Raw genomic sequence first — 27,949 nt, 5'->3', positions numbered from 1 at the left:
CTAAGCATAAAAAAACACCAACTTGTATGATCATTGGAAAATACAGTTTGGGATCTTGCCTTGTAAGATCTGTTATCACAGCATTTTTAATATTGTATTCTCTGTTCTTACAGCTGGGCAATTATACGTTTTTGGAGATCAGACTTTCCTTCCTTAATGTTTAGATTTATGTAGAGCCCTTAATCCTGCATGGATATATGGATATAGTATCTGGTATAGGAATGGACCATAAAATAATCAGATGCATGACTTTAAATATTTATACATCTCACCAGTTTATCGGGGGGGGGGGAATAGCAATAACAGAAAACTATATGCTGTACTTCGACTGTGGGATTTCTTTTTCCCCAAGCAAAAGTTAAATAGAAACTAGAAGTGGTTCTCTTGATAAGTTAACGCTAAGAACCCCAAATAACCTCACTGTGCAGTCCTGATACTTTCATTCAGATATTTCTAAATGGCATTTGTTTATATATGGCTATCACAGAAGTAGGTTTATACTGATGGTGAATGTGGCAATAGCAGCTCTGCTTCACAGCTCTGTTCTCATGCATGACCAGGGAGGAGTTACGGTTTTTGCGCTAATCTCTGCTTTGCTAACTCCTCTCCTAGCAGGATAGACCACAGCTCTTGGTCCCGTGGTGGGCTTGACATAGTTTGAGGTGAGGGTGTTGAACTGATTGACCACACTTGTCTAGAGAAAAGTGACAGTGCTTCCAGGTGGAGTTTTTGTTTGATATTGGAGGCAAAGTATGTTTTCTTACACCGTTGCAGTTTTGCTGAAGAAGCATTGGGAAAATGTTGTGATTATAGTAGTTTTACTGTGGCATTCATTCAAGTCATGTTTTCTGTTTAAAAAAAGTGCTTTAAGGTTTGTTTCAAATCCTTATTAAATTAGCTAGCTTGGTAAATAAGTCAGATCTACATACAGATATATACGTGTATTAAAAGTAATCTCCTTCTTAGTAAGCACACGGCATATAGTGGTCAAGCATTCTTAAACTAAAAAATATCTCATCTACTTTAAACACTTTTAATATGTAAGCAATATGATGCTTGTTTTAATAATAATCCTTTCTGAAACACTTTTAGGAAAAAATTGAGATAACCATGACAACACATAATTTAGATATAAATATGTATGTCTAATAGAAAGAAAGTTCTAAATGCTATTCAGTGATGTTGGAATTGTGGCAGATTCATGAAATTTGGGAAATTCAGAAATAAGGCCTAAAACTCTCTTCCAAATTTACTCAGCTCCTTTCTTTATTTCTAAATAGTATGTCAGAGCCCTGCAAAGAGCAGGGGATAAGTAAGCTTCAGTTCTCATTTACTTAAATTCCTCTAGGTTTTATTACCATCAGAACAATTTTAAAGATAGTTTCACATATTTTATTTTCTTAATCTATGTAGCTGTCCCTGTTCCTGGAGTTAATATTGAAGAACACCTTCAGTTACGGCAAGAAGAAAAGCGGCAACGTGTAAATAGGAGACATAGATTAGAAGAAGGAAGAGGTAAGCGACTTTCTTATGATGAGAGGCTTGAATACTTTAAGCAAACTTCTTAGTCTGTTTTCTAAGAATGGAAATTAATTAGTTTTGCTCCAGTGAGGCAATACAGTTACCAAACAAAAATCGGAACCTAAATACCTAGCTTATATAATTTAGCATGCTTTTGGAAAATTGTGAAAAATCTGTATGTTTAACAAAGTCTACTCATAAGAATCGGAATTTTAATGGTGAAGAGTAGCATTTTGTATCACTTTCATATAGTTAATATTCATTTTTTGCTGTTTCCTAGTTGAATAGTAGTTTTTTAAAATGTAGATTCTAAAACATTTTTATATGAAGCATTTATATGCTTTTTATATGAAGAGTTGAAATGACTGCAAGCCTGTCCAGCCCTAGTTACCTATAATATGAATTACTTAATTATTATAAACTATTGAATATCTATTGTATAATAGTAAGCAGAATGTCTTGTTTTATGAAATGAACTTTTCTATATTTGAATAGAGTGAAAAAAATTGATATGCTGACTGAATTAAAAAAAAAACAAACCCAAAACAAAACACTATCACTTCAAAATTTTCTTGCCTTGTGTATTATCTACCTTGGGAAGAATTGTTGATTTTCCCCACAAACAATACATACTTTAATAGGTTTTCAGTACTCCTCTTGTTTTAAAATACCTCAGTGTCTTGATCTGGTAAATAGTTAAAGTTGAGAGATTTAGACTGATATAAAACATAATATTTTAGTGAAGCATGATGATGTGGTTGGTAAGATTATTGTGTGTTGAGAAGAGGAAAAACTTTATTGGAATTTTATGCTCTTCAAGTTCCTGCTGTGTTAGTAAATACCACTTTGATTCTCCTTTTAGGAATTAGACACTGTTTTAACTCAGATACAAAATGTGCATTGTGATCATACTTTGTTTCTGGACTCTATGCCAGTGAACCTTGTGGGGTAAATTGTGGTTTTATGTCACTTGCATGTAAGAAATTACTGATCTTACCAGAAATAATGAGCAACAAGGAAGAGAAAGCTTACAGTTTCCTGTGCATGCAGAAAAGAATGAAATATTTATTTTTCTTTAACTCTGTGGTTAATTTTAGCTGTGAGGTGGAGAGGGGAAGCCTTTTTTCTTCCTTTGTCTAGGTCATGTTGGAGCTGCATTGCATGCTACTGGCAAATATTAGGAACAGCTAACAATTGCTTTTTCTTAAATTCTCATTGAATGCCTGGATATTATTGAAAGCTGCTGCTGTTCACCCCAGGAAGGTAATGATGACAGAGCTGGGAGATAAATTTCAGTTGGAGAGGAAAAAAAACCAAAAAGAGCAGCAGAGAAACCTTTCAATTTTCTTCCATTCCTGTGTTTAGAAGTAGAACCAGAGCAGTTTATCACTTTTGTATGCCATATGTCTCGGGGTGGGGAGAGAGAGAGAGAAAGTTTTGGATCTAACAGAGTCTCAGGTGATCAATATCAGGAATGTGTTGTTACTGTTGGTTTGATAGGTGTATAGGAGCTGTAGCTAAAATGATGTTGCACACATCCGTATTATATTCTGTATCAAAAGAACATTGAAATTCTATACCTATTTGGCTATTGGAGGTAGTGGGTATTTCTAGCTGGAAGATTTGGGGATTAGTCTCCTGTTTCAGTTCAGAATGTGATAAACTAAAAATGTGATAACTTATGTGATAAAGCTGGGAATAGCGTTTCACAACTACTTAGAGATCTTGATTTACATAATCAGGTGTGAAAATGTGATTTGATAATCAATCTCAATTTACATAATCAGATGAGAAAGTTGGATTTTTGTGGCTTCTCCATCCAAATGTTGCAGTTCTCCGCGAGTTGGTGGAAAGAATAGCACCATTCTTATGATGTTGCTCTTTTCCTGAAAGAGACCAAGAACATTTCAGTAATCCACTAGATTTTCATTTTCCTGTGCAAAATATTTTGCAGCCTCAAAACACTTAGTTATGCTAATGTTAAAAGGAACAGGCAGACTGCTTAGTTTTCCCAAAAAGTTCTGGTATTTGTGCATATGTAACTGGACAAATCCTTGCTAAGGAAAAAGCTATTTAGAGATCCAAAGAAAGTTTTCCATCTTTCACTTCTCTAAAAAGATTGCTTAGTCAGTTAAAAGGCAGATTAGCTCCGTTAGGGTCTTTCCTTCAGGTACATGCTGTTTTGTTTGCCAGGATTATGATTTCTGGGTTGTAGTGTGTTTATGTGTAGATTTTGTTCTTTTACACTAGATCAGTGAAAAACAAAGCATGTGTAGTTTTTGATAGTCAAGAATAGAATCTATCATTGAATGTTGCTAATGACTCTTTAGTTATGATTGGTGACCTTTATTCAATACAAATATTTTCAGTAGATCTTGAGTGTCTTATAAACAAGAGGACTCTGAAAGCTTTTAAAGTAAATATAGGAATATTTCATTCCTCAAGCAAGCAAAACAAAACAAACCAAAAATCACAAAGAAACCTCTCACTCATATGCTTACTGAATGTGTTGAAATAGGAATAAAATTGAGGACAGACATGTCTCAAGTACCGGTAGTATACTGGTTTCCACACTGCAGGTTTTTAAGTGGTCTAATTGTTTGTGCTTCTTTACCGAAGCTCCAAATTTAGTCCTGTTACAGTGGCCTCTGATTTAAAAATATGTTCCCGTGGTCCACTGAAGTTAAAGGAGAAAGTGATGGTTATGTCTACAGGTATGGCAATCATTTAACTTCTTCGTGAGGTCAGTTCTGATCTCTTGTGTGGAAGATGATGAGTATGCTCATCCTTATTTGCATATTTCTGCACATATAAAGTATGAATTTCAGTATTCTGAGAAGAAGTAGTTGTCATTAATAGCTACACTACCAATGCTCTAGTTAAACATTACTGTCTTTTCAATCAAGAGCAGTTAACTCATCTCTCAAACATCTTCCAAGTTAAAGTAGCCTACTACTGTTGTAAGGGACCTGCTGTTCAGCAGTAACATGCTGAGTGGTAAGTAACTTCAGAAATTTTAGGTGCTTGCATAGACTGAAGATTTCTCTGTTTTGTTTTTTTAAATCTTGAAATGATAGTCACAGCAGATAAGATTACAATTCTATCATAGCAAGTATAACCAGGAAGTAATTTTTATGTTTAGAACCGGTTATTCGTGTTGCATCACTTAAGGAAATTTTACTTCAGTGACAAATTAGATTCTTAAAATAAACAGTGGAAAAAAAGTGTTTCAGTTTGGGATAATAAATCTATTATTTAAAAAAACCTTAAGACTTTCTTAATATTGGTTATATTTCTTTGCTCTTGTCACTGCAACAAGTACGTACAGTGTGTTCAGGTGACCATTTTTGCTTCTTTTCTGTGACAGTGGTAGAATTACTTCACTCAGCTGCTTTTTTCTTCTTCTAGTTTAACAGCTGTCACAAGAGCAGTGAAGAGGGCTCAAAATCAATTCAACATTTTTGAGTCTGATGTATGACCTCTTGAAAAATAAAGCCAGTTGTAGTCATCACAGCTTCTATGCTAAATCATAGTTTCCCAACGTAATTATTGATGGATGTTTCTCAGCTTTTTACTGTCTCTCAAGTTCTGGTGAGAAGTGAAGGAGCTGATGTACCATATGAAGAACTGTTTGTTGTTTTTCAAGCTGGTTTAGAGCTTGATGGGAGTGGTGGGAAGTGAGCGTAGAGGTAGCTGCACTTTATTCTTTTCCGTGGTGATGAGGAAATTTTGTATGTTAGAATGTTCAGAACATGGTTAGATTATTTTTCATTTCCTATCAAACACCAATTTCTTAGTCTTGGGGGCATTAAATCATGTCTTAATGGACTACAGAAATCCCTGGGTCATAGGTTCATTACATTAATTGCACAATAAGATTACCGTTTACTGAGCGAGCTAATCTTGAAAGTCATTCCTGCAACTTTTTCAGATTGGTATTTGAAGTAACAGAATTTAGAAGTAGTAAAATTTTTCAATTTACTGCTTTAACAGAATTCCATTTTTTTTCAGAAGGCTGTGAGAATGTGAAAATAGCTTTTTAAACAAACTATGTTTAACTAATAAGCTAAAAAAATATGATAATAAATGGTCTTGTGGTTCACTAGTGTTTCACAATTTCTGTTTCTCAGCCTATGACGTAAAAACCTTTAGATTATCATTACTGAGATACAGATTTGGTGTGTAATTAACTAAGGTTTAGCTAAAGGTGCCCTTACAGAAAGGGAAAATTATTTTCCTTCAGTCTCACTCTACTTGGGACAACAAAAAAAACCCACAGGAAATTTTAGTCAAAACTGCCATGTATTGAAACAATATTATCTGAGGCTGCCTGTAGTGGGGCAATTTTTGATTTTTCTGAAGTGTAACTGATTCAGTAATTAGTTTTACTGTGGTAGGATGAGTATCATATAAATCTGTTTAACATCTTCCCAAGCCACTACTGGCTTGGAATCAGTTTGTAAGGAACACTATTCTTTGTTCATTGCTGAACATATACCTAAATGTACATCAGAACTATTTATTAAAATGCAATATTTTTTATTAAATACTAGTGCAGCTTCTTTCTGTAGTTTAGTTAAATAGTTATTTTGATGCTTTGAGGACCTGGAGGTTACATTTGTTTCAAAATTTCTTTAAACAAATAAAAAACAAAAAGAGCCCCCTCTTTTTACTTGAAACAATATCAAATCCATACATGACTTTCTTTTTAAGAATGCTTTCAAGAGAAAGCTGTAGGTTTTTGTCCTTAATGACCAGCAGGTATGGTTCTGTGAAATTACGTTGTTGTACTTCAGTTTGTGATTTCTGTCTGAAAGAGGTGATTATTGTGAACAATGTGATTGTTAACAAGGTGATTTTTAAAGCAGAAATATTTATATTTCTGTTATACTTTTAGAACTCAGATTTGCAGTAGACTCAATGAGAACAGTTCTGGTTTATATTTAGTGTTTTGATTTACCTTATGTGTTTATATACAGAAATGAATCTTGCACATTTATTTAACAATATATACAAAGTCAAGTATTCAGAAGAGAGAAAGTGTCAAAATTATCATTATCATAAAACTTACTTCCATCTCATTCTCTATCACACCCAAATTGCCCTGCATGTTTGTATCTGTTAGCCTGCATCTCCTTTTCCCATATTAAAAGCCCTAATAATTTTTCTTCCACATCTGATTTGGAGGATTTAAGTGTCAGTAGAAAAGAGCTCTCAGAACACAGAGGGGCATGTATCCTGTTTTTATTTTCGTTGTTTTGACCAAAAGAAGGAAACTGCAATTAACCTTAGTTGTCTGCATGGCACAGGGACATTCTCTGTGAATATTTCTGCCATAATAATGTATTGCTACTCATAGTCTGCAAAATACAATTTTAAAGAGCATGCACCTTAACTATTATCCCTGCCTCATACGAATATTAAGTTTTGTTTCCCTTAAGGCTATAGATGTGGGACATTATTTCAATATAAAGTTTTCTACTTTTAGTGGAAGTGAAACTAAGCATTTGTCCCCATTTTCATTTTCTGGAATATTTTTCTTCAGAATTTACCACCTGTTTAACCTAGTAGATAACTATTTTTTCAGTATTAGTGGTTTGCCTCCATATTTTAGTATTTTAAACCCCAAAACAACACCTGCCTGTTTTTTCTCTTACAAGTATTCCAGATGCCAAAAATAGAGTTTTACAACATAAAGTGGCATCCAACCTAGGACTTCTCCTGGGCAACCTTAATTTATACTGTGTGGTCGTGTACTGTTTTTTTCAGGTAGCCTGCTACATTCAGTGCACTGGGGTAGAAGTCACCATTTGAGATCATTGATTTCAGTCCTCCGTAATCACAGCTTGCCAAATAGCATTTGTTTAGGGAAAGGTACTAGAAGAAATCAAATTGTGTAATATAAATTCAAATCGAATAGTCAACTCTTTGAGGGTTCTGTCTAAGTGCTTAGATGGCCCAGCAAAATGCAAAAGCATGTAAGTGCATGTAGAATTGTATTAATTGGATATGTTTTGCTGTAGTCCACTGCATTATTTAATAGATGCATTCTATTTTGCTGGAAAGTGGAATTATTTCTGTGGATAAATGCTTTGTTTGTTTATGCTCTTAATTCACGGCCAAAGTCCATCTTGAAAGGCCTGGATCCTGCAGAATCAAGAAAGAAAAGCTAATCTTGACATTTCTCAGGCTAGGGATATTTAACCTCGCAGCTTAGCTGTGAAAAAACATTCTATAAAAAATAAAGGGAGAGAGTGAATGTCATTTTGCGTCATATAGCAGCTGAATTAAAATAGCAGCGCTGTAGTCTACCAGTGACTCTTCTTTGCTTATGTCTGTAACTTGAGCTATTAAAATAACTGAGAAGAGTAATTCCCCATGTAGATCTATATTAGAGGCCTCCAGAAGAGTTTTTCAAATAATACTCTGTAGACATTTTTAAACAAAATTAAAGAAGTGTCTAATGCATGGCTGAATTGTTTCACCAGAATAATTCATAGTACCTAAACTGCTCCTTTTGTACAGGCAACCTCCGATGTAAGGAGAACAATTCATACAGACTGTATCTGCTCTCTAGTGTTTTGTTTCCTGTGGTGTTATTTTGGAGCGAGAGGAGGTACTTTACATTGTTCCAGCCCATAACTGAACATGCAGGCAACATAATGTAATCAAAATGTGGATATTTCCTATCATATTATGATCACGTTACAGATTTAGCATGCATAAAAAGCCAAAGAGGATGACAGACTTCCACATCCTGTTACATGGATTGGGTACAAATTATTATGAAATGGAGATATATTGCATTTAACTTTATTTTGGATTCAAGTTCTTTTACATACTAGGTGGGAATGCAGAGTATGAGTGGCTTGGCAACTAAAGGCAGCCATGTGCTACCACGCGAGCCAACGCCCTTTTGTGCTTCCTAAACATTCTCTGTCTCCCAAATCTTCTGTAGTTCTTCTACTCACCCTGATTTACTTCACTTCCTTCCGTCCTCCTGAAATTCTCTCTTTTTTTGCCATCTTTGCTCTTAGCGCTAAAATGCCAAAGGCTGCCTTCAGGGCTGTTTCTCATCCCCTGGGCTGTTTGTTGTGCAGGTGTTTTCTGGAACTTAAGAATTTTTTGCTTAAGTTACCTAGAGATCACATCTTCTGTTTGATGACCCACGAATATCTTGGATCCACATACTTCAAGCACCACTCTTTGTAGTCCTTCCATCTCTTTTTGCAACTTTTCTAATCTGCATTTCACTTTCGTCATATTATCTTGTCCATTCTCTATTTCTCAGGCTTTTCATTTCGTTATGGGACTTCTCAATAAGCAAGTCCCATTACTTTTCTTCAATTTTTTTCTTCAATTTTTTTCTTCAATTTTTTTCTTCAATTTTTTTTCTTCAATTTTTTTTCTTCAATTTTTTCTCCTGTTCTTCATCCAGCTTTCCCCTTTTGCCCTTCAAACATTTTTAGCTTTCATAACCTGCTTATCATTCGTCTCTCCCTCCTTTCTTGCCTTTTCCTGCTCTGCCTCAGTATACTCTTCAGTATGTCCCTTGCAACTTGAACAGAGGGACAGCATGGTATAATTTTTTGTGTAAGCCTAAACACTGGGAAATAGGATATTAAACACAGCAAGTGGCCTGGCAGAAGGTAATCCTTACAAAAAATGTATCTATTGAGAGGAGACTGTGAAAAGTTGGAGAAATAGCAAGACAACTAAAGGAAGAATCTGCAAGATGAAGGTAAAGCAAAAGCAAACAAATATACTTGATCATCAGAAGGAGTTCTTAATTAACAAGGAGAGCTATTCTGGGATAAAGAGTCCAGATAAATGCAGTAGAACCAAAACAAAAAAAAAATCTATGCTGTGTGTAGAAACATACATGATGAATGAGGTTTTTTCCCATTATATTAGCTAACATAGGTATAAATCACAATGATAGGCAGTCGTGGATTTTTAAAACATTATTTTCTTTTTTTAAGTTAATGCTAAAATTTGGGAACAACTTCGTGTGAAGACAAGCTTTTTTATCTGAAGGTTCTAAAGCTACATAGATTTGGCCTAACCTCCACTTAAATTTCTTTCCATGCTATTTACTATTAGTGAAGGAACTGATGGACTAAAGCTGACCGCAGGAAACCTGAGACAATGGGCATTTATGAAAAGTTAGCCTACATTGATTTGTCAATAAAGTTCAGCTAAGGAAATAGACTATCAATGATTTTGGGGAAGGAGGAGGACTACTTTTTTCAGAGTTTCACATAAGCTGTTAATAACATGACACAAAGTCTGATTTCGGATCGTTTGGTGTGGTTTTTTGTTTGTTTGTTTTGGTTGGGGTTTTTTTCAGTTGTGTGTGTTGGTTTTTTTCCTAGGTTTTTTGTTTGTTTGTTTTGGTTTGTTTGTTTGTTTTGTTGGTTTTTTGAAAGTCCATGTAAGGACTGGGTCTGGGAACTTGTGGCATGGCAAGAGTGGCACTTGGCAGAATTAGCTGCTCCTGATTCATGGTTTCCATTGGATGTGAGACTTCTGGAAGGAGGAGATGCCTCCAAAGAAATTCTTGGTGGTATGCTTAACCTTTAAGTAGATGAAAAAAAACAGTTTTAAGGAACAGATTGCTGGTCCATGATGTACATATAATCAGCCTCAATTAAACTTAATACAGCACTGCTTTGGTTTAGATTTTAAAAAGAGAAAGTAGTCTGGAGAAAATTTCAAATACATACATTGTTGCTTTCTTCAAATAGAAATCTTCTCTTGGAGACCTTTACATAGATGGGAAATAGTTTTAAAATAACTTAATACATTTCAAAATCAGTAAGTAGATAAGAAAAAACATATTTGAGTAATTTTCTTTATGGAACAGGTGTTTTTCAATAGCTGTTTTCTTTAGAAGTGATAACTCTGCGTTTTAAATAATTATGAACACTTGTACAGTTATGTTTTTAAATTAAGCATTGATATGATGATGTTGTTCCAAATGAGTGTATGTAATGTTGTAGGATGTAAGGCATGATAATTATTATTTTTAACTATTAGAGACAGTAATTGATATTTGCTATCAAATTTTACTCCAGTGTGAGTCTGTTGTATTTCTGTTGCTTGGAGTACAGTTGTATACTTAAGTTACGTAAAAATGTCACTGTGGGATATTTATTGCTTCTTTGCATAATATTTTGGTCTTATCAAGAAATGGCAGCTTTCTTTTATTTAGGGCTTTTTGAATTTAGGAAAACGGGATTATTATGTAGTTATTCATATTTTTTTTTCATTGCTTTTAATTTTAATTTTGTTTAACACACTGTTTCCATTTTGTGAGCTTTCCTATGCATGTGCACAATGTTTCTCCTCAGGCCCCCTTGTATTTCCCGGTCCTATTTTTATGAACCATCGAGAACAGGCTCTAGCCAGAATCAGACCCCATCCAGCACAGCTAAAGCATAAACGGGACAAGCACAAAGGTATTTGGTCTTCCTTATTGGCTAGGGTGGAAATAAGCCCATCCTCCCAGTCACTTCCTCCATGCGCTGAATCTGTCTTTTCAAAGAACTGCACAAAACGGGCTCTACCTTTCTTCTTGTTAGTATCTTGTTACCTGAGGAGAAAGAAAACACATTTAAATGTTGACCTTTTTTTAAAAAGTGTAAATGTTTGGTAGTCTGCATCATCTTTGTTTTTCTTTCCTTTTTTTTTTTTTATGAAATATGCATTGTCTTTCTGTGTGTCTCTTCTCATTTCTAATGCTGTCTCATTCTTAAGGTTCTTTAATTTTACTGTAGGAAACCTGAGCATCTTTCAGTGACTCGGACTGCTGCGTTGCATTTGTGTTGTTTTTTTGAATGTTTGTGTTGTATATCTGGGGTGATTGCTTTAACATACCAGTTTCAGGCTTGTTATTCTAGCATAAATTTTTTCATAGGTATGCTATATTTTAACAAGACTTTTCTTAGAAGTGAAATATTAAAAATAATGTAAACAACGCTTTTTTTCTAGCTTTGACTGGGGAGAATGCAAAGTAAAGTACAGGTTTTATGCTGCAGTGTTCTTGAGTTAAACGTTCTTTTGCAGAATGTGAGTAGGGAGGCGTCTGATATTTTCTACGTTTTTGTATGTCTGGAAGGCCAATTCATTATGCCTTGAATTTCTAAATGTGTGATTTGTTCAGATATAAGTGATTTATTGTTTTTTAGGAAGAAGCAGTGTATCACCAAAAATTTCAACTGAATATATCAAAGTTCAGCTGTATCAAATCTGGTCGTAGTTTGTATATATCTGTATCTAGATGTTTATGTACATGTGTATTTATATATAAAGGATAAATACGTAAAATGTAGATTACAGACCTGATAAAAGTAAGTAGAAACTCCTAAAATGTCGAGCGCCCAGAACACTTCAGCTGTTTTTTAAAGAATAGCTAAATATGAAAAGAATTGTTAGAATGGCATTTCAGTTGAATCAATGGAAATTAGTGATAGTATTTGGCATGTATGCAAACAAATTGTATGACATTTTGAAACCTTTTGGGATATAATCTCAGTGTGTGTGGGTGATAGGCCTACCCACTTATGAACATACTGGATCATGAAATCATCTCAAGTTTATTTTAGGGAAGTGAAAGCAGAATCTGATCCTTTGTATTTGCATAACATATATTCAGTCTATTTGGAAAACACATCGTCTGAGCTTTAAGTCTTGATGGGTTAAATAGAATAACCTATCATAATCTCCCTGGGAGAGACTGAATGCTGAAAGACAAAACATACAGAACCCAAATGCTGTCATCTGAGTGGCAGTTTGCTGACAACCAGTATTCTTGGGCTGGGTAGTATTGCTATTTGTACTACTTGCAAGCCCGTGACCTCATAGGCAAGTGCATAAAGGAGTATGCTCATCCTGCCTACATCTGTACTTTTTTGGCATGTGTTAGGAGTTGAAGCTCAAGTATCTCCTTACAAGAGATTCATTAGTGTCAGTTTGAGGTTGGTATTGCTGCTTGGAGTTGTAAGAACAATGCAAAGGTCTGCATTGTGGTGAAAGATTTTGTCACATATGTTCTGTAGAACTGATCGTTTTCCTTGAGGAAGGCTATATGCAAAGAAATTTTCCATTTCTTTTAGTTCTTTGTGTCTCATGCTAAATAGATAAAGGAGACTGAAACATCTTTGAATAAGTAAACTTTGAGACACTTCTGTGCCTCAGAAGAGTGCTTCTAAAAAGATGACCTTAAATTCTTCTAGAAACTATAAATGCCCCTTAAGTTGTGGAAGAGCTTCCAAGGGACAAAGGAAAACTGGTGAAGTGGTTTGTTATCAAAGTAATGGGGAAGGTGGGAATCATGAAAAAGATAAGAGGTAGACCTCATCTTAAAAGGCATACCTCTTTTACTATGTGTAGAATGTAAAAGCAATAATCAATCTGAGGCAGGGATGTTTGCTACAGTAAAAGGACACTGTAACATCGAAATCAGCATGTTCTTTTGGTTTGCCATTGAATGTGATGCTTTCCAAACCGGCATTTCTACTTCAGAGGTTTCTGCTAAAGTAGTCTTGTAACTCTTCACACCAACCAGACCTTCCAGACCTTTGGGGAAGGAAAATTTATTTCAACTGGTAGTACTGATGAGGCCAGCACTAAATTTGCCATTACCTGTTCCTGCTTCTCTCTTTGCAGCTGCAGAACTTCTCTTGATAATGACACACAAACTTAAATGTGAACAGCTTCTTCAGGGCTGACAATTATCGCCTAACTTAAATAGAATATTTGATATGTACTTGCATGTATTATCATGTCGACATGTTTTTCACTTGTGGAATTCTTCTGTTGAATTGCCCAGTTGAAAACTCCTTCAACTTCATCAGAATACCCATTTTTCTGGAAAGCTTGCTATTGTCATCTACTCATTTCACATTTATAGGGTCTGCATATCAAGGTCGTTGTTATTATAAAACATGCATATTAAGCATAATCATAGTCTTTCTGATCTGTGTGTGTGTATCTATCACAAGTATAGATAGAAAGGAGTAGGTACCAACTTCTTGTTATTCATGGAGTGCTTTGACACTAAGAAGAAAAGTGATTTTGTGCTTCATCCTCATTCTTTAACGAGGTAGTGAGTTCCCAGTCTGCATCTCCAATCCCTGTGGACTTCACCACTGGGGATCTGAGTAAAAAAAGTAAACAGAAGTCTGTAGAATTTTCTCAACGGTAGAAATGAACTGGGTAGCAATTAAAACCAAAGTAAGCTCCTTGAGTCAATTGAGGTTCTGCAAGCAAAATGGCACCTTTTTTCTGTATTTGGGAGTAGTGCCAATTAAAAAAAAAAGTGTTCTAAATAGTATGAAACCAAATAGCCTCAAAAGAACAAAGGTTAGATGAAGCTGAACCTGCATGGATGGAACAAGCTGTATATCAACCATTTTGCAAATGCTAATGCATCAGATGTTCAAGAAAACGTACTTGTAATTTACTTTTTGACTGTAAAATATACCGTCTGAAAGGTAAAGTAGTTTGAAGCACTCATTGTAGAAAGACAGCTGACAATGAAAATCTTCATCTAAGACTTATAGAAGTGAATGATACTGGAGTCTTCATATGTTTCATATTGACATTTCCATAGTCTCATAGTCTTGTTTTCATGTGCTAAGTATTCCTAAAGGAGTTTAAAACACAACTGAAGACATGTTGCTTAAGACTTTTGCTATTTGCTTAAGAAGATGTAAGTTGCACCAGAACTGTTTCAGAGCTGCTTTTTCTTTACTATGTTTTTGCACACTGACATCAATAAGGAGATGCTTTGGACAGGGACTTTCATGGAATTTGAGGCTTGAAGAATGTGAGAGTATGTCAAACCTCACAAGCATACATAATCAGCAGCTGTTGTCATATTTTCTTATGACAGCATATACTAATTTGTTAATAATAATTATTAATAACAAATTTGACTTTATTTATACACACTATTTTTGCTATCATGAGTTCTGTCTCTCTGTTCAGACTTCCTTATCTTTCATACCAGCCCCTCTCTTCCCCATCATTCAGCAATTCTTTTTGGAGGGTTAAATTTAATTAGATGAAGTTGCCCGGAATTCTGAAGAGGGTGGGATAACTCTGTGTCATATACAGCAAATGGGGACTTACACTTGTGAACCACTGCATTTCACAAACAAAGCAGGATCAGCAGTAGTTGATAGAGGAAGAAATTGCTGAAAAAATTCCCTCTATTGAATAAGTAGTTAAAGTATAGCATCAATATGAGCTTTGATTCATTCTCTAGAGTTCAGGAATTGTTGCTGCTTCCTTGTCTCTCAAATAAACCCACCACTTGAATGACTTACCTCAGAAGTTACACTTGTTAAATGATTTGAAAAGTTACTTTTGTCATTTTGTAAGGTCCTTTTGGTATCTGTGGAGAATTTGTAACTCGGAAATGTATACCTTTTTGTCCACTAGTGAATTAAAGCTGAATACCTCATTTAAGAAGACAGCATTGAACATAGCTTTCTTCATTTCTGTCTTCTGTTGCAGAGTCTAGAGTTAGATCTCTTGGCAAATGACGTGGTATAAAGAGATAGTTATTCTAAAAATTTTTTGTGTATAGTTGTATTGCATTAAAGCAGAAGAAACACATATAATATCTTTAGAAACACTTTATCCCTCCTCCAGAGATGGTCAGTGAGAAATGAAATACTGCAGTTGAGGAACACTAACAAAATGTTTTTCCTCAGGTCTGGACCAAGGGTCCGATATGCCATTCTGTAACAATGTTGAGGGGTTTTTTTGCTAGCAGAACTCTTGTTTATAGGTTATGACTTCACTTGCTGTCGTTCCTGAAAAGAAGCTAAAGAAGCTGCTTTTTTTTGTGTGTGTGTGTGGTAGCGATATCAGCCAAGGGAACTTTTGAGCATGTTTCACAGAGTGAAAAAGTGTCTTCAGGAGTTAAGAATTTTCTAAGGAAAATGGAGAGGTGGGAGGATGGGGTTGGTTGGTTGTATTTCCAGTTATCTCACTTTCTTTCCCCCAGATGTGTAAGATAACCAAGATGAAAACCCATCATTGTGAAGTTGTTCATGGAGCTCACACATCAGTGTTGACAGCAGGAACCACTTTGAAGCTTTTCCTTGGTGCTTTCTTCTCTCTCAGATAGATGGAAGAGTCAGAGTTTCTGTTCAGTGGTAGTGTGAAGCTCTGCTTATAAGGTTCCATTCATTCAACCAGAAGAGCCTCTGCTTCAGTACTCTTTCTTTCTATGCTTCCCTTTAGGAACAGTTGTTTTAATGTTATTTCTAATGAAATGAATATATGCACAATTGTTTGAAGAAAAGCAAGTGTGTATCTCCATAGTTAAAATTGTTCCTTGAGACACATGCTAATAAGCTTTCTGCATCCACCTTTCACTCACATATCTAAAAAAAAATGTTGACTCTGTGAAAGTACAGAAAGGAAAAGGGATGACCCTGTTTATTTCCAGCCTTATCTCTAAGTGTAAGAGCTTGTAGAACTTGGTTCTCCTGGCCAGTGCTGCTGGAAAACTATGATACGCATTGGCCATGTAATGGAGTATACAGATAAACAGTATAGCCCAAAAGTATGCCCTAAAGGCGAGTAGTGATATTCTATTTAGTTTTGTATATTGTAGTCAAAAGACATTTTTTCCCTAAATAAAACTAGCTGAATCTTACCTTTTTTTAGTTACAAGGGTTTTGTATTTACTGCACATGAACTATTTTAGAGTGCTTATCAAGTTCTGAAGATGCAGCCAATTGAAAAGTCATGAGACTTTTACTAACCATGCAAAGAAGGCTGAGAGGAGTTCAGTTTTCAGTTTGCAACTTTCACACTTAAGCAAAGATATGCACGGCAGTCAGTTGCTTCCATTCCTGCATTCTTAAAGTCTTTGAGAAGTTAGCTTTGGAATAGGAAAATGCCAACTCTGTAAAACTTTTTCCTTTAAAATAAACCTATTTCTCGAATAATGAATTGCACAATTTGTTTCATGTGAATGTACTTGTCTGTATGTCTTGCAACTTTGGAAAAAATGGTAGTATATCTAGGATCATCTTTATTTAAAGGCGGTGTCACATATTTATCATTTGAGAAAACAGCATTCCTCAACTATTTGTAAGTAATTGTTGAAGCACTTAAGAGCAGTGTGGGGTTTTTTTGCAATGAGGCAGGAAATACACACATACCTCACATGTTCAGGTGTCTGCAGATCATTTGATGTGCCACTGCTACGGGGTGAGAATGCAACTTCTGCTAAATTTGGTTAATATGAACTGTGCCTGGGTGACATGGTTGCTGTAAGTCTAGTTCATTTTATTCTAGGAAGCGCACGCAGCCATGACACACGCTTACTGGACATGTACCTTCCTGGCAGATGACTGTTCAAGTGCATTTGCACAGTGGGAGAGCTTGCATTTTTTATTACAGTCATCAATGATTGAGGGAGGAGGGGAGACAGGGACCACATGTAGACCTCCAGAACAATTAGCTTTTTTTCTGCTCCTGTCCAGACAGCTTATATGAAAGAGGGAAGCAGTAAGTAGGCTGCTTGCTGAATAAATAATTCTGGTGGCAATATTAGCCCTTTGAACTGTCTCTTGATTACTTTGACATGTGGAATTTAGTGCAAAAGTAGGCATAAAAAGTTCAAAGGTCGTCTATTTGAGAAATAACCAAATTGTTAACTAAAACACTAGAAGAATGTTAAGGCAGAATTACATGAGTAGGAAGAAAAAAAAATATCTGCATTTTCAGGGGGTTTTGTTGTTAAATAGTAGTTCTGTCTCTTTGTATTTGCTTTTATTGTTAATACAAAAAAAAAAAAAGCTGCAGACTTCAGAAAAGTTTCTTCAAATGTGCATATAGTCTGATAGTACACAACTGATGCTGTTGGAAAAACCTCAAAAATCCCATGGCAATTTTTAGAGCCAGACAATTCCTTTACCGTGTCTTCATTTTAGACATAGCCAATGCGTAGGGCAAATGTAATTCTTTTTGGTGCAGGGCACCCACATTTTAAAAGGGATTTTTACCTATGGTATTAAACCTAATTCTTCAAAAGCGTTACTTAATACCTACATGTAATATTCCTTTGCAGATGCAAACTACATGGAGATTGATATAGTTTCAGTATTCGGTCATCGCTAGAAAAAAGCTTTATTTCCAAAACAGTAAGATTTATTAAAACTGATTTGTAGTAAAAGTACTGAAATGACTTTACTCTATCAGCAGTTTCCATGCAATAAAAAGGAAAGAAAGTTCAAGCAGTATGTATGAAAACAGCATATTTTAAGTCTAAAGGATTTCTAAGTCTGTCAGTGCTATGCTGCACACAGTGAATAATGAAGTCTCAGAGTTCAGACTTCTGCTAATAATTATTCAGGAAAAAGTGTAGAAATTATAAATATAATCTAAATTAAGAACACCTTGAATGCTTTGAGCAGCAATTGTTTCCTTGTATCAATTTTGTTTATAAAGAAGTAATCGGTCAGAATGATCACAGAAAGAATATGGAAATCTCATTTGTGCAGTTATGTTTCACTGCATATATTTTCTCTCATTTCTCTATGCTAGAGACAGTGAGACTGCAGTCATATATACAATTTTTCATTGTGAAAATGCATTTTCTTTTAGAGCTTTCATTGCCTGCGTTCTATGCAGGTATAGGTGTTTTAATAGTGAAGAGCACGTTGTCTATTTCTCTGTCATTCTTTTTGGTTTCCTGCTAGTATTATGAAACTTCCTTCCTTTGTTACACTGTGACCATACAGTTTAATGATAGTTTAATTGTTAGATGCTGTAAACATTCTGATTTCTGGAGAAGTCAGTGGCTTTCAAGAAGTTTATAAACAGTACACTTATTTGTCACTTCCATGCTTTGATCTGATGCAAGAGCAGTTTGACTTTAGGAACCAATAATGCCACTCATGCTTACTAAAAGAAATCACAGAAACAGTGTCTAAAAATGCATCGTAAACGGACAGGAAACAGATGTGCTCGTAGTTGGTATGTTGGCATCGTGAGAAATAAGCTGCATGACTAATTTTTAGTTGTGTAAAACAAGGGCTTTGTGGCCAAGTTGGAGTCAAGTAAAATCTTTAATGAGTAGTAATTGGAAAAAAAATAGACCAGGCTATGCCTGTTGGGTTTAACTGCAGTGCTTTCTGTCTACTTTATAATGCTATTTTATTGAAGAATGAAAGTGATGGTTATTAAGCAAAACTTCTGAAGTTGTTTGAATTTCCTGTTTTGCTGGTCATTTTTGTCTGCTCTTTGGAAGTTTCTGCTTTAGAGGATGTGATATTTTCCAGTGTGTAACTTTGTAGTAGGTTGTTTATAAGTAGAGTTTCTGTCATCTTTCACATCTACTTTGATACTGTATTTTGAGCTGTCTTTCTTACTATTCTGTCAATACCTGTCAATACCTACCTTAAAAATGGCGGGGTGGGTAGTTATTTACTCTTCTTGTTCTATTCATTTGTCTAATATAAGTCTTTTAGAAGGCATGGGGTATAATTATAAGTTTTGTTTGTAGATGGAAGTGGAGAAAGAGGTGAGAAGGATGCCAGCAAAATCACAACCTATCCACCAGGGGCTGTCCGCTTTGACTGTGAACTGAGAGCGGTACAAGTCAGTTGTGGATTTCACCATTCAGGTAAAAAAACAAACAAACAAAAAAAAGTCAGTGTTAATTATAGCAAAGAATTTTATTTTTTATTTCTTAATGTTGTCATATGTGTGTTTACTGCTTTGTGTTTAATTTTCAATAAGGATGTATGCGGGAGTGTTAAAGGTTGAAAAGGTTGCAGTATCATTTTGTAGCCTATTACACTGTCCTTCAACAGTGGAAAGGACTACAAGTATCATATATTGAGCTACATCAGAGCTTTTACACAATTCTTAAGTCATTTGAAAACATCTGCATGGCACAGCTCTAGCCTTGCATAGATGACAAGATGCTAGCTGTGATGGGTTGTGGAATCTGGTATAGATCTCTTAGTGTTTCAGTAGAGATCGTTAGCTGCACTGCTCAGAAAGCCTATCCAGCACTGGTGCAGTACCATGTTGACATGTGCATATATCAGAAAAATATTATTTTATTTTGTTTGTTTTTCAGTGGTTTTGATGGAGAGTGGTGATGTTTACACATTTGGATATGGGCAGCATGGGCAACTTGGACACGGTGATGTTAATTCCAGGTGAGCTGGTAATTAAAGGACGTGGTTGTGTATTGCTGTACTGCTGCATAAAAAGTGGCAAAATTTCTGTTTCTCTGTAGCTAGCAAGTGTGAAAACTCAAATATTGTCCAAATAAAGTTGATAAGCTCTTGTTCTACCCTTATTCTCCATCACCCTCTGCATATAGATACAGTAACAGTACTGCTGTACTGTACAAGTAACTTGTTTAATACATGAAGGCTTCTGTGCATAACTACTAACAAAGCTTTGATAATTGAGTTTGAAATGCTTCTGTCTCTTCAATACTCCCTACGTATATGAGAAAGACATTGAAATCTCCTTAAAAGATCATTATTTATGTAAAATCCTACACATGCAATAATTCAAATAGTATTGTGTTGTAAACCTAGATTACCCTGCTTCTGTTACACCATTGACAGTAGTTCACTTATGATAAAACTCTTTTTTTTTTTTTTTTGTTTTATTATTAGTTTCCAAAATTAAGTCACTAAGTTTGGGTCTCAGCTTATTTTGATGCTTAATTTGGATGTCAGCACAAGAGTGCTTTCTTTGTGGTCAATGGAAATAGAGAAGTCAACAGAGTGTGGAGAGTTATTTGACTAACCGTCCACTACTTATCTGCTTTAGGTATGCTCAGTAGCCCTGTAAGCTTTATGGGCTTGATCTTCGTCGACTACAGAGAGAGCCTAGATAATTAAATGTAGGTGTCTTTATTGTGCAGCTCAATCTCACCCTTAGTATTTCATCCTTAGTGTCTTATCTATTTGCTAAAGTAAAAAAATCAGTGTCCTGCCATAAAAAGAAATGTAATAATGTTCTTTGGGCATGTACAGATACCATATAACACATAAGACAGGGGATTTTAAATAGTAGGAACCATTGAGGCTTTGTTTATGTCCAGGATAATGCTCAGTATCCTTATATAAAAGGCATACAGAGTGGACCATCCATGACCTGTCTTCAGTTCTGTCATTTCTCTTGTAGCAGTGAGATGAAAATTACTGAACATCTGTCCTCCTAATTTCTTTGGAGACTTCCAAATCATTTCTTTTGTCAAGTTTCTGGAGAGGTGTTCGTCTTCTTAACACTTTCATTGGATTCACTAAATAAAAAGGGGAGAGGGAAGGAAGAAAGAAACTTTACTCGAAGTGTTACTTTTGTATTGGCTGCTGTGTCTAATGGTAGTCTCTAAAGTGTTCCCCCTACTCAGTTTACATTGGACTGGTGAATGCAGTCTGTGTTTCTGCCTATGATAGAGCCTGATTACAGATAAGTACTCTGTTTTTCATTCCTGGAAATTCTTGGATACTTGTTCCAAGCTACAACTGCTTTAGCTGGCAATTCAAGTCACTACTGGAATAAGGCCAGTTTCTGTCTTAAAGACCGAAGAGGTACAAATAGCCGTGGCATTTGTACTGGTAACTTACTGACTCCTATTTCCAACGTTGCTGAAATCACTTGGCTTTTCCGAAGGCATCGGAGCTATCTGCTGTATCTGTCAGTATTTCAGGCAATAAACCCCACATCTGTTGCTTACTTAGACAGAAACTGGATGGAGAACAAATGTAGTTCCAAGTGAGATCCTAGGAAAGGACACGAAACATCCTGTGCCAAAGGATAGTGCTTTACCAGGCCTAGAAGCTGAGGAGATACAAGCGACTTGGCACTGACCTTTGTGTCATTCTGCAACAGACCCTAGAGAGTGTCTGAAAAAACCTTGAAGAAATTTGGAGTATGTCCTGTGCATGAGAACTGGCTATAGTACTATATTGCTGTTTAGCACCCTCATTCAAATGATAATTTCCTCATTGATGTACTTCTTTTTCCAGCTTTAAGTAGAGATCTCTCCTCTGTCCTCACAGTAAGGGATTCAGAGAAGGAAACAGGGAATCCTTATGCAGAGTTCCACCTCAGTTGGGATGCAGTGGTGCTCAGATGGCCAGCTCCAGCCAGGTCAGTGGTATGTCAGTCATGCAGTGTGTCACATTGCCTGTATTGACCTCAGGAAGACCATCCTCTTCTGAATCCAGGAACTGATACTCGACTGTGTTTCTGGGAGAGAGACAGGGGAGGAAAAAAAAAAGGAAGTAATATTTAGGCAGCCTAGCTAGTATATCTAAATACGGGGGACCATGAAAACAAGAACTGTCAGGGAAAGCGCAGGAATTCTCATTTTCATCTGAGGGAACCATCTTCATTGCCAGATGAAGCAATGACGGAAGTTCCTGGGCAGTGATTGATGTCTTACTCTTTCAGAGACTTCTGTCTTGCAGTGTAAAAGGTTTAGTAATGAGCTATATTTTTAAAAGTCTTGAAAATGCGTAACTATTTTGAGTTCTATGCACCTGTCCAGACACGTCAGACTCCTTCATTAAGGGGATTCTGGACTCCCCTATTAGAGTATGGTAAACACCACATTCTTCCTCTTATTTCAGTAGGAATGAGGCATATTAAATACCCTAGAAGGACTTCAGAATATTTTTTTAATGCATACAAGCAAACAAAACAGCAGATGAACAGGACGATGTGATTCTCAATATATCATTAATAGAACTAAAATGGTGTGGAGGAACAAGCAACATGCACAAGGTGATGCTATTTTTTTTCCTCCACCAAAGACTTCAACCATGCACAGACGGACCACTTAAAAATGCATGTGATCTGGTTGCTGGGAGACCATTTTTTCCATATCAGTATGCTGGAGCCATTAAACTAGTCTGCATAGGCTTTCTGTTGTAAAATCCACAGTGGCAGATGTTGATGAACTATCCACTGCATGAAGGATTTGTCAATCTCTGCTTATATTCTCCTCAAATTAGATGCTGGTGGATAGAAACCCAGTGGAAGCAAGAAATGCTTTACTGTATCTAGTCTTGGTGAAAAATAGCATGTCTTGTATTCAGGTAAGCAAAGGCCTGTTTGTTGCCGGTGCTTCTCTCAAGAAGCTGGGACTTAAAGCCCCAGGATATTTCTCTTATTGTTCAAAATTTGCCTGCATTTCTTATCCAAACTGCTGACTTCAGCACTACGTTAGCAAGCACGTGATCTGGCAGTCAAGCTCCAGAAATGGAACAACTGAACTAAGACAATCCTGATGTGATTGGTTTTGCTTCCGAAGGTTCAGCAATAACATGGAAGAAAACTGAGCAGACATTCTGTGGGCAGTCAGCTATGTTCTATTTGAAGACAAAACGTAGAGACTATATCCTATTAATATCTCTAGGAAAAAAAAAAGGTATTCTATCATCTCTGATAGGACTGTGTTTCTAGGTGTGTTGTCTGATTATTTTACTTCAGTGGTGGAGTGCAGGTCTTATTTACATCATTTTCACCAAACTTCCAGTTACCCATAAAACCTAAAAATCTCCATTTGCTTCTTAACTCCATACTATCGAACTCTGCCTGCCATCGACAGAAGTTACTACTGGTTTCCTTTTACCCATTACACAGTCACAGCCCACGGTGAACCTGAATTTACAGCACCACGGTCAGCTGCCCCAAGCGACATCTTCTGGACCTGGCAGCCAGCTGTTGGCTGGAAAAGTACCATGGACAGCGATTGTTCATACGGTTAATGCAGGACGAATTTTCAAAGGGCACATCTGCTTCAAGAAATGCTTATCCTTCAGGACGGAAGAGGGTTGGTGTGGACAGCCAATGTGCATTTGGAGCTTCTGCAGGATCCTGAGTTAGCTGATGCATGTATATCTGCTGCTTTTCTTTAAGTAATCTTACATTTTCCCAAGGGATCTCAGGTTACTTCCCTTATAGTTGAGGTTGGTCTATTGTGATTGACCTGTGTCAAGTACCTGTGTCATATCCAGAAGCCAAAGAATCTGTGAGTTTGACACCAATGTGTCCTTCAGCTCCATCCCAGAAGAACACTTCTTGCTTTCTCCCATTCAAATGGAGAAAACCTGGTTATCAAAACTTTGTCCAAAGAGTCTCTCAGACTCTTAAGTGTCTATGCTGGGCTTTTCTATGTTGAGTTTCCAAGTGATTGGCAAATACTCAATAGTATCACAGGTTTTAAATTCCATATACATCAGTCAAACTAGCTTACTGTATTTTTCCAAATCACTCCTTCTTTTATGAAGAGAAAACTATTTTTCTGTAATTTTACTTTATTTTTTTGATGTAGTTAAGTGTCTTAAGCCTTTTGCTGTTCAGATTATTAGTTGATACATTGTAGTTGGTCATTCCAAAAGCTGGGTGATCTTAATAAAAGAGCTATTTAAGAGGATAACATTCTACACATCTCTACATTAGTTGCTTCTCTGGTTTTGCTCTTCTGCTGCCAAGGGAATATCATACACAGCATTCAGGTAACACTGCTGATAGATTTAATTGGGAAAACAGAAAGATAGATAATTTTGGTGATAATATCTTAGCTTTTATGCATCAAAGAGATGAAAGGTTCACTTTTTTTTTTACAAGCATAGGATTGATAATTCTATGTCTGCAGCTGTCATAATTTTGAGGAGAGAAAAAAATAATAAAAATATTTCTTTTTAACAGCAATGCTTTTGAATTAGTTCTTAACTATGTTTTTGTTTCTGCTTCAGTGCCTTTTTGAGCTTCCTTAAAGTTAATGGGAGGCAAATGTAACGTTTCTTCTGTTCTTAAAATGTTTTATCGTTGTTGCTGCTAAACTTTGCTCTGTGTGTAATCTTACTGATGTCCAAACCAATATGCCTGTAGACCAACAGAGGCTTCTAAATTTCTGAAGGTCATGTTGTGCATCCTTTACCAAATTTTATGCTGCCCTTCAGGCTCTCCATCTCCCCTAGAATCACCCACTGGAAGCTACATTCACGACAAAGGAATAATTTCTTTCTGTATACCTGTGTTCTCCCTCCTTCAGGTCATCAACCTGTCTTCATCGTGCATTCCTCTGTTCCACGTTTCCATATGTTCACATCTTCCCATGTACCCTTTCCCTACTGAACACACGATGCCTCTCCTTCCTCCTACTTTCTCGATTTCAGTTTTACCTGCAATTCAGCCAAAATCAGAACATGCAGATAACCTGTCTTTTTGCACATCAGCTGCTAAACCATCACTAGGAAACTGTGGGCTGACACTTTTTTTTTTATTTATTTCAGCATAAGATAGCCTGTTATTATTTTAGACTAACCTACTTTTGAAAGTGCATGTTTAAAATTAAGTTTGAATAGTGCTGCTGTTCTCTGGGGTCAGAGTTCCCCAACAGAGTTATTTGGGAATATCTTGTTCTTCAAATTCACAGTCTTTCTAAGTTCACAATAAATGTTAAGTCTATTTCAACCTAGAAATTCATTATAGGATTCAAAGTCTGGTACAGTTCATGTAGGTGCCTGTTCACTTTGTTGGGGTTGAGATAAAAATTTTAGGGTATTTTTATCTTTTCTGCTATTTCTATTCTAAGTCATCACTTTAAGTTGTCTTTCTTTGCGTCTTAATCATCCTGTTAGGTTTTTTCCCTTCATTTTTACTGGAATGGGAAATTTATTTTGTAATACCTGTCCATATTTGGGAGACACATGGATTAGACTTTTTCAGATTTTTCTGGAAAACGGTTTGGAGAAGTTTGTTCTTTCTTTCTTGCGTTTGATGGAGATCAGTTTTCTAATGCCTTATTCTCCATTAGAAAGCTGATGGAGGTGGGTAGACCTTCTCTTTCTTTTATAATTCCGTAGTCAGTGATCTCTGGAGGGATATATCAATATCGCATCTGGTAATTGTAATAGAGTACCAACCACATAAAGCTTTAATTGCTTCAAAATGCAAACAGGGTTTTTAAGTGCTTAACCAGCATACTCATAACAGATACTTTTTTTACTGCTATGTATTTTACATATGTGCATATACAAACACATATTTATTTTACTACAGTAATGTTAACATAATCTTACAACTATATATTAAATTAACCATTTTTATTCTATGCTACTTTCTGAGTTTAACTGAAGAGATGTTACTTGGTCTGGTTCCCTGTAACAAGAGGGCATAAATTTAAATATCAGGTACAGTCTTTCAAACCTCTGTTCATTTAATACTTAAGATGTTGCTTGACTCTGATTTCGTATAGTATGTGAACATAGCAAATATATTTCAGAGTGATTGAAATCCTTATAATACTACTGTATGTGTTAAATGTTGCATAAGCATGTATTGATACATAATTAATTTATTTTGATATAGGGGATGTCCCACATTGGTGCAAGCGTTACCAGGTCCTAGTACACAAGTTACTGCCGGAAGCAACCATACAGCTATTCTCCTAATGGATGGCCAGGTTTTCACATTTGGAAGTTTCTCAGTAAGGAAATAATAATATTTACTTATGGGAATAAGCTAGTAATTAATGTATAGTTTAAATACCTTTCAAAACTGCTTATACTTGCTCTTATAGAACTGCTCATGACTTCTGCATGTCTTCTGTGTCTGTTAGGTTTAAAAATGTGGCCTCTAATATTGTTGTGGTTAGAAAAACATGATGTCAGAAATTCTTGGTGGGTTTCATATATACTTCAATGAAGATAGTGGTTTAAAACTGGATTATTTTATAAGGTGCACCAGTTTTCTCAAACTCTTATTGTTGCAAATAACTATCTATTGCATATTCTATTACCTGTCTGTCTGCATTCGTTAGAAAAAATAAGTGTCCTGTTTTCTTTCATAGAAACGGCAATGAGTTTCAGAAGTTATGCTTACACTTTAGGGGAGATTATTGCTCAGTATAACACAGCATAAACTCTGGTACTCTTCTTTCCTATCCGCATGGTGTATATTCTCCTATGTCCATGTGGAATCCATTCTTATATTCATTGAATAAACACTTCGACATCATTTGGTTCCCCTTCATCCTGACTTTAGGCCTTTGTGCCTCCTTGTGCCCCCCTCACTGCAATCTCTCCAGAGTCATCTGCTGTTTGTGCTTTCCCACTAATGTTCTTTCGGCAAAAGCTAGGGTATACGTATTGAGCTGTTCTTATATGCTTTAAAAACTGCATACTGCCAAACATAACAGAAGAGAAATTGCACCTTTTGAAGTCTGTCTTTTTACAAAAAATAAAAAAAAAAAGTGAAGACTGAAATTGTAGCAGTAGAAAATCATGTTTTGAATTGTGTGACACAAGATGGCTCTTTGATTATGTACTATTTTGTTTTTTTTCAGGCTTTAAGAGCTTTGGTGTCCCATGTTTTTGTCAAAAGGGACTTGGACACATAAAGGTTTAAGCTTTGTTGACTTGCAGTGAAATTTAGCCCCTGAAAAACGAAATTCACAGGATTTAAAAGCCTGTCAGTTGACTGAATTTTTTTTTCTTTTTCTAAAAGAAAAAATAAATTAGACCATATTTAGACCACCTGTTCTATGCATCTGATTTTAATATTGTGGTGCTTGAAAGCTTATTGAAAGCATCGTAAAGTCAAGACAAGCTCAAAAGCAAGCATGTTTCTTGAAGATGTCTTCACTAAGTTTACGGACAGTGTTACATTGAAAGAGAGATGAGTAACATGCTGGACAGAGGGTAGTTGCTGTATATGCATGTTTCCTCTCCCTTACCACTTCAAATAAAAAGTTACCTTGACTTCATTAGGCTGCAGTGAATTTTCTTAGATAGATGGAGTCTGAACAGATTTATGGCAGTAGTTCTTACTACATACTTAGGTACACTATAAGAACTGTTGGTCCATCTCTCAGTAGCTAGGTATACATAGGAGATAAGGCTCTAGATCCTAGGTGTGGATGTTAATGAGCATATGCAGAGGTGCTTGCTTAGGCACTTCATACTCTTTTTAGCTTGAGTTTGGTGTGCTGATCGATTTCTAGGTACTTTTAAGAGGTATTTGGCGTGTAAGACTTGCAGTCTATGTAATTTCAGAATTTAGTGGAATTTAGACTGTCTGAAAGAACATATTCCTATTAATTCATTCCTTGGTTAGCACTGAAGTTTTTCAGATTTTGAGTATTGAAGGAGAGTAAAGCTTTTCGATTTGATTCTGAGGAGGGAAAGGAGGATTATCCATCATGGAGAGTGAGTTGCATTAAAACAAAAAAAAAGGTTCAATCAAAAACCTAACTGAATAGGGAGAAGGGTATCTGTCAATAACTTGTTCCTTGTATTTAAATGTATAATGCTTCACTTAGAGTAGCCATTGTTTTTTGAAGGTAATGTTGTGGCAAGCTCTTTCTTCCAGATTACTAATTTTGTATGCTGAAACTACTGAAGTAACGTGTTCG

At 35.9% G+C, this 27,949-nt stretch overlaps 1 protein-coding gene across 1 annotated transcript in view; it reads left to right on the top strand.

Annotated features, from left to right (window-relative positions):
• Positions 1–27,949, top strand: part of MYCBP2 (MYC binding protein 2, E3 ubiquitin protein ligase) — a 192,288-nt gene that overhangs the window by 47,964 nt on the left and 116,375 nt on the right. Inside the window, 5 exon segments of the mRNA XM_009894032.1 lie at positions 1,414–1,515; positions 10,875–10,982; positions 19,058–19,177; positions 19,640–19,721; positions 25,906–26,023. Coding sequence (XP_009892334.1) covers positions 1,414–1,515; positions 10,875–10,982; positions 19,058–19,177; positions 19,640–19,721; positions 25,906–26,023 — 530 coding nt within the window.

The sequence above is a fragment of the Charadrius vociferus genome, unplaced genomic scaffold, assembly GCF_000708025.1.
Source record: "Charadrius vociferus isolate BGI_N301 unplaced genomic scaffold, ASM70802v2 scaffold11, whole genome shotgun sequence".
Lineage (NCBI taxonomy): Eukaryota > Metazoa > Chordata > Aves > Charadriiformes > Charadriidae > Charadrius > Charadrius vociferus.
Note: the sequence above shows the minus strand (reverse complement) of the source record. Positions and strands in the feature narration are given on the sequence as shown.